The sequence below is a fragment of the Rhopalosiphum padi genome, chromosome 3 (genome assembly GCF_020882245.1).
Source record: "Rhopalosiphum padi isolate XX-2018 chromosome 3, ASM2088224v1, whole genome shotgun sequence".
NCBI lineage: Eukaryota > Metazoa > Arthropoda > Insecta > Hemiptera > Aphididae > Rhopalosiphum > Rhopalosiphum padi.
Window position 1 is genome coordinate 63,507,319 of NC_083599.1, and position 8,303 is coordinate 63,515,621.

Consider the following 8,303-nt stretch of genomic DNA (forward strand, 5'->3'; position numbering starts at 1 on the left):
CGCCGATCGAAATGCAACAACATCGAACGTTCAAAAATTTAAATGTGTGGTATACAAGCGATTAGCAAATGTACTGACCGAATCTAACTGATTTTGATTAGAGTAGGCACATACTATCATTAAGTATGGAATTTTTGTTTTTGAAAATCTTGTGTACTGTATATAGTATATATGTATGTTAATATCTACAACGCGTACAATCGGACTATGGGAGCCATGTTCGCAGACATTATTGAATTTAAATTAAATTGTCAACATGTATTGAAATCAATTATTTTCAATTTCTTTTAAATAAATTCAATACTTGATAATATGCAAATAATAAATAATAATAATAATTGCAATATTTATTATCATAAAATAAATGTTATCTATCTCATTTTTGATAAGAGGTTTTATCTATGAATTATAATTTGGTGGAAGTACAAACGATTATAATATTTACATTGTTCTATGCAAATCACTGGGAAAAATCCATTAAAGCAAAATATGTTTAATATATTATTTTAACTATTCAACAATTAAGTGGCCAATAAACACAAATTGTGTATATTCCGATATTTTTCCTGGAGACTTGCATCACTTATTTGATTGTGTGTTGTTCAACGATAGTACTTTGTATTGTGATTAATAATCATTTTATCAGTAAGGTTAGAACTTCCACTGATTACTCACTTGTTTAATTGTCTTTTACGTTCGTGCTTGCTCAAAAATCCACAAGTAGTACACAATGTCTGAGAACACAAGAAGTTCTGCATTCAGAAAAATCGACGTCGATCAATTCAATGAGAATTTCAAAGATGACGAGCAAACGGAAAATCAATCGACGACTGCCATTCCAGACGAATCCGAAATTACAACTATGATTAACCAGTATCCTTTTCTATACTCAATATGATGCAGTATTTGTATTTTGTTTTACAATAATACAATAGTTTATTGGAAAAAATAATGTAAATGTTTACTAATTTGTTCATGAAATTTATACATAAATGTTAAGTATAGTATTTATATTGATAATAATGCTTTTAGAATACTTCATTTGCGTAATTTATAATCACTGCAGTATTATTCTGTCCTGCTATTCTGTATGAGTCATTTTATGAGCTGTACACTGTTGAACAATCATGCACAAATATTTTATTCATAGGAGTAGAAGCTACCTAAATATAATATATAATACATTGATGCTAATTTATCTCACTGAATAAAATTCAACAAGTTACTTATTCAATAATGATAGTCAAGTATGAAAATATTTACACAACCTAACAAAAGAGACAATCGCCCCTAAAAAATAAGCTCGTTACAAGCTTAACTGCTTTTAAGTGTATATAATATAATGCAATACTCTATTTAACACTTTCAACGCTGCTGAAGCGTATACGCGTCAACAGAGTTTATTCCATTAGGCCAGTGACGCGTTTACGTATCAGTAACATGTGTATCTGCCATAATTTTATTGATTTTATTTTAATAAACTCTGATATGTACATCGGCTGTAGATAATAAATTCTAAATTTAAATCTATAATTGGGTGAGTTTTCGTTATTTTTAGATTCACGTTATCGAATAGTTATATTACATCCAAACCCTAATTATGAGCATTTTTTTAAAAAATTCCTAAGGTTCTTTTATATGGGAATAAATTGTATAATATTATGTATGTAGCACCGAACTATATTACATTGTCTTTCATATTAATATGAATTTATAAATTTTATTTAATATTATATTTTTCCCGTGTCTCCTATATGATTTAATCCTTTGTATAGTGCAGTTTAAATTATTATTGTAGGATTATTTGAGATTTTCCTTAATAATTTTTACAGAGGTCGTTTTGCTGATGCTTTAAAATCTGCATTGAAAAATGCCCCTTTAGGATCAAAAAATCAACAATTAAGGGTATATTTTATTACCATAAAATGTTATTTAAAACAATTATATTATTGTTATTTTTTTTTTAGGACAATGCCTTAAATGTTGTAATGAAAGTTCTTCTGGCCACCAAATTATCACAAATAGATGAAGTTGTTGCTCAATTAGATATTGACATGGTAGATATTCTTATGAAGTATATTTACAAAGGGTTTGAAAAATCAAATGAGAAAAAAAGCAGTCATCTCCTCATGTGGCACGAAAAAGCCTATGCTCTTGGAGGAGCTGGTAGTATAATCAGAGTACTTACTGATCGCAAAAGAGTGTAATGTAACTAACAATTTATTTAATTTTTATTTAAACATTAATATTATAATGTCAAAAATTGTATTTGGTACTACATAATTATTATTTTATTTTTATTAAGTTTTATAAGTATCAGCATTTAATTTTATTAAGGTAATATAATAACATGTATTGTCAAATAGTATTATTTTATAAAAATTCAATTATGTCCTTTTTACTAGCATTGATATATGCTGCTCGTTTAAAAGAATATCAAGTGGTTTTTAAAAGCATTTGTTAAAATATTAACTTTTTAAATATATTTTTAGCTGTTTTTATAAAGTGGGTCTAGGTATAAATTAAATTATGTCTTAATTAATTGACAACCATGTTTTATTATTGTATTTTAATCAATAGGAATGTACTCATGTATGCTAATTACTTCATAAATATGAATTTATTCTTTTAAAGTTAAAATAGTTTATGCTAACAAAATATTATATAAGATATTCAATGTCTATAGTTTAGTTATCATTACAATTATTTGAATTAATTAAAAAACAAATTAAATTACACATAAATAATGTATGTATTTTTAAGTATAATACATATTATTGTATTGAAAAGCTTCTTATTTTATTTTTATATGCAACCATGGTTTTTTTTTTTTTTTATCATAATGTAGTTAATAATTTATAGTTCTGTAGTATCATTCTTAAGTAATTGACAAATGTAATGAATGATACATTTTAAATAATAAATAATTTATTTTATAATAGTGATATACTACAGAAAATGTTTTTATATCAATTATTTATGAAAATTTTATAACAGTTTATAAAAGAATAAATAGCAATAACTAAATAATAATAATATGTGTCACTTTATTATTTAAATATTATAAATTAATCATTTGTGCCTGTGTAATCTAAATGGAATACTTTGTTGAGAAAAAAAAACTATTTTTGTATGATAAAAAAATATGCAATATTATTATTAGCACATAAAAATCAACATCAACCGATATTTATATTATCTTTCTATACTTATTAACACTGCATTTTTTCATAAATACCTTTATACTTTAAAATTGTGCATCATAATAATTTACTTTACTCGTTTTTTTAAAAAAAATATATGAGTAGTATTAATTATTATTTTTGTTTTTAAGAATATTATGCATTATTACCATTTTTAAAGCTAAGTTATTTTATTTTTGTAGTTAGTAAAACCTAATATTTTTATTACAAATTATACTTTAAGTAGTTACAAATCACAATAGTATAATCAATGATCACACATAATTATATGACTTATAAAAATATATTTTAATATATAATGATATGTACTTAAATACTGGAAGTATATAACAATTACGTTTTTCAAAATAGTATTGATTGCATACTCGGTAATCAGAAATTTAAACAAAATAGTGTTATCTACTTATCTATCATAATATCAAATTTATGTGAATATTTGTACTGCAATAATTCGTGATGTAGGTACCTTTTAATAAATTGTTTATTTTTCCTATAGGTAATTGTATTATACATTACTACAACACTAGTGTTGGATAAAATATATTGCATAGATTTTTTAAATAAAATGTGATAAATAATACTTTGCTAGTTTTGGAATTTAGTAAGTAGTGGTCAGTGAATATGTTTGTTTTTTTATAAAATATTAATGGTAGTCTTTTTTCTTATATTTTCCTTATAAAACCATTATTTACTAAAGGCTAGGTCAACCAAATAAAAGATTTAAAGATTAGTTATTACTTTCTTAGGTAACCTAATATTTTTTTTATTTATCTCAAAACTGATGTGGTGTTAAATTACGTACCACAATAATTACGCGAAACTACCTAAAATAATTAATATATTTAAAAGTTCAGTTATTAATTAAAATTACTTTACATTGGTGTGTTTGTATTAAATATCATACTGATTAAACAAAATAAAATACGTCTATAATATATTTAATAATATATTAATTTATAAGTTATTATAAGTCATTTTATTATGTAAAAGTATATTCCAATAACTGTTAATTATTTATAAGAGAAAAATTCTGTTGAATGGTAAATGTTTAGTTAATTACTGGATGTGTTAAATTTGTATTCAATGTTATATCATTGCTCATTGTTTACGAAAAGGATTTTGAGCGAAGACGTTCTGTCAGCTTAACACTAAGTGTATTTCTTGATACTTTTTGCGATATGCAATTATTATTTTTATTTAAGTAATTTATTTTACTCATATTAGTGTTAAGGTAGATTGATTTAATTTTTACTGAAAACAATGCGTTTATTATATTATTATTATTATTTAATCATAATAATAATAATAAAATATAATATTAAATCATAATAATAATAAAATATATTATTTATATCTGCTAGTAAACTAAATCCATGTTAAAATATTTAATTAGTTTTCATTATTTTTTAGAAAAAAACAGCATAGATATTATTTTATGTTCTACTTAGTCTATTTGAATATTGAAAAAATTATAAGTACCTAAGCGTATCTCGATTTCCAATATCACCATAGATAGAGAATATTAACTCAAGTTTATACATATGGCACACGTAATCCAACAAAAAACGAACAACAAAACAACAATTATGTGTATAATAGTCGTCATACAGGGCCGTCCCGATGATTTGCGGGGCTCGGGGCAGAGTAAAATTGCGGGGCCTAAAATGTCTAAAATATCACTACTGCGCGTCAGTTGCATATACAGAGTGATTTTTTTTATCATTAAACACTTATATAACAATTTATACCATTTTAATTTTTTTCACCCTTATATTAATTAATAGGTATGTATCTGTATTTGTAATTTATAAGTGTGGATTGTATTTTAAGGTAACAGTGATGCCTAATTTCTTAAAAGGGTAGGTATAAACTATAATAAAATAGTTAGATACTCTTGTTTTATAATATAATTTTAAAGCTGTTCCAAAAAATAAATGTTCATATTTTTGTTTGTTCATAAATTGTGCTTTAACTTAACCTAAGTTATTGGTCTTAAACAATTTGTTAAAATATTATAGAAAAATACTTATTATATTTTAATACTAATATTTTTTAAATAATTTGTCTCGATTATTGTTTATTATTATTAAAAATAAACAAGTTTTAGTATACTCTCGAGCAAGTTATTATATTTATACTTTTTTTCAGATTAAGTATCCAAATGATTTGATAGAATTTAACAATTGTATGAAAAAGACCAACAGATTTTATAATAATATCACATAAGCAACTGAAATTAATTAAAGTTGGTTAACTTTAAATTTAAGTTAGCCAAAGAAAAAGTTAGGTAGATCATGCTGAGTTTGATAAGGCTAATTAAAAACTTATAATTGATACTATACCATCTTCTTCATTCATTGAGTCTCTAGCATAGCGTTTGTAAAACACTGTTGAGTTACATAAAATAAAGTTTCTGCATTAAATAGAAATTTAATGTGTGGTATAGAATATTTATATAATAAAATAATAAATTAAACGGTCAGTGAATTAGATACAATTAAATATGTACTGCAGACTACTGGAGAATATTCCACAGATAAATATTTTGGTCATTTTAGTTAAATTTAGTTTTTTTATTTCATTTAATCTTTTATTATTTTAGATCATACATAGGATTTACTTTCCATTGGAACAAACGCTGGAAAGATGTTTGAAAGGACTTGCTTGTAGGCAAATGATAGGAAGACACATAAACAATAATATTGCTAAATCAATGTACAAAGTACTCGACAAATTTAAAATTCAGAATAAAATAACATTGATAGTCACTGACAATGCAGCAAATTAAAAAAAAATGATGTAGATAATTATCTGTTTCTTGATAAGTTAATAATAATTACTGTTTAAACTTAATAATTGGCTTAACAAACAATCTAACTATCATTAATTTATATATTAGTTTATAGATAATTTAAAAATATTGTAGGTATATTTTTATTTATGCAATTATGTTAAAACAACTCATTTATAAGTATTGAAAATTGTTAGAAATGATTTTGTACCTACTACAGTATTTAAATTTTAAATAATGCATTTGATTATTTTTTTCAGCAATAATATAGTTCTATATCTCTTATATTTAAAAAATATTATTCAAGTATTTTGTTTTCTTTTTAATATTTAAGTATTTATATTTCTATGAAATAGTTTTTCTTATAATTCAAAATAATAATTTATAAATTATGAGATAATAATTTTCAAAACTTTTATTTAAAAATATTATAACTTATGTTATATAATATAAGATATTATAATTACTCAATGATTCATTAATAGCAGAGACACCTACATTTTATAATATTATATAATATTCAAACAATAAACAATTATTAGTATAAAAATGCTGCAACTTTTTAATAAATACTAAATATAGTTATACTAATTAGTAATTAATAATTATACTTATAAATTAAAACATTACTTTTTTTAAGTAAATTTAAGCAAAAAAAAAATATTTTTATTTTCTAAAGTATACAGTAATAATAATAATTCTGATCTAAATTAAGGCATTGGTATAACTGAAGAAAATGAAGTCTCTATTGAAACCATGAATACTCTAGATTCTAGAAGGTGATCTACCTATCTAATGTTGATATTGATAACCTCATAACTCATAATTATATCATTCGGCCCTCACTAACAGTGTGTGGCGCACACGCAATGAATTTAATTGCTTCAGTTGATATTAAAGAGACTTTGTGTATAGGACCATTAGTAAAAAGTATCATAAAAGTGTCAAGCAATTTATAATAAATAAAATCAACCTACTTTAAGTACAGATATCAAAAGTCATCTTGGTCAATATCTCATCACACCTAATGCCACAAGGTATTATACTATTACTTAATTAATTTAAATAATATTATGTATTGGAAGAAAAATGATTTATTAAAAATGTCTTATATCTTATGTTTAGATTTCATATTACGATGCTATAAAATGCATTGTTGATAATATTGATAATATTGAAAATTGTGTGTAATGTTTTACAACTGCCTACCATTTCAGGACCTCAGAAATTCTCATTTTTACAAGAATACAGCAATGTAAAAGTTACATACCTATAAATATGCATAGGTACTTAATATTTATTTTCTAATATATTCTAATAATTGTCTTATATTTTAGGTTATGAAATCTATATCTAGAACATTATATACCTATATTGCAGAGTGATAAAAATATTATATCCTTAGGATATTTACTGTCTACTATAAATTCAGTAAATAAATTGTTCGACAATATGAAGAATATAGTTTTCTGTAAATCATTAATTATTGCACTAAAAAAAGGATTAAATAAAAGGTAATATTTCTGATTTAATTGATGAATTATTTAAATACAAAACATTTAAATTTGTAGAATATTATTACATAACCTGATTTGTAGAATATTACTTTAATAAATATTATACAGTTTATAATAAAAAAAATTAAAATAAAATTATTTTGACTAAATGATTTTTAAATTTAGTTATTTAATATTTAAATAAAAATATGTATAACAAAATTATTTTAAAAAACCCCATCTGATTATTAATAAAGTATGATGATTATGTATTATTGTAGTATAAAGTTTAAATTATATGTATAACAAACTAAAATATTGAAAATGTTAAACATGGTAAAAAACGGATGAAATGCACAGAAATTATTAATATCATAATTATTTTAATTTTGTTTTACACCTAATTAAACTATAGTAGTTTTTATCTATGTCTAATTTTTAAATCTAAGTTATATATTTTTGAATTGTAAATGTTAAATAATAAAGTAAGCATATTTATACTCAAATTTAAACTTAAATCAAACATTCAAACCAAACTCCAGAGGAGGCGTGGATCCGGGGGGGGGGTGCCAAGGGGCCATGCCCACTCCCCACCGTAGGCTCTGCCACACTGGTAAATTTTAGGATATCTGTTTTTGGCAGCTGATAAAATACCATACGCACATGGTAGTGCTGCCCCCACCCCCGTAAATATGTTCTGGATCCGCGCCTGCTCCAAAGTGAAATATAAATAGAGGTATGGTAGTGAGCTATTTGTTATCAGGCTATAATTTGTATGACGTACTTCGTATCTTCGCAATATTTACTGAAGTA

General features: G+C 23.6%; 1 protein-coding gene and 1 pseudogene across 1 annotated transcript; both read left to right on the forward strand.

The window, feature by feature from the left end:
- Nucleotides 1–433: 433 nt before the first annotated feature.
- LOC132927296 (actin-related protein 2/3 complex subunit 5-B) lies at nt 434–3,036 on the forward strand. Its single transcript, XM_060991806.1, has 3 exons — nt 434–873; nt 1,833–1,905; nt 1,968–3,036. Exons 1-3 carry the CDS (start codon nt 731–733, stop codon nt 2,205–2,207), a joined length of 456 nt encoding a protein of 151 aa, XP_060847789.1. The 5' UTR covers nt 434–730; the 3' UTR covers nt 2,208–3,036.
- A 2,841-nt stretch (nt 3,037–5,877) lies between these two features.
- LOC132924224 (uncharacterized) lies at nt 5,878–7,512 on the forward strand (annotated as a pseudogene).
- The last annotated feature ends 791 nt before the right edge of the window (nt 7,513–8,303 follow it).

Bases quoted from the DNA above. Each gene is read 5' to 3' on its own strand.
- LOC132927296 (XM_060991806.1), top strand. From the start codon at position 731: ATGTCTGAGAACACAAGAAGTTCTGCATTCAGAAAAATCGACGTCGAT. The intron at 874-1,832 runs GTATCCTTTTCT...TAATTTTTACAG, and splicing joins ATTACAACTATGATTAACCA to AGGTCGTTTTGCTGATGCTT. The intron at 1,906-1,967 runs GTATATTTTATT...TTTTTTTTTTAG, and splicing joins CAAAAAATCAACAATTAAGG to GACAATGCCTTAAATGTTGT.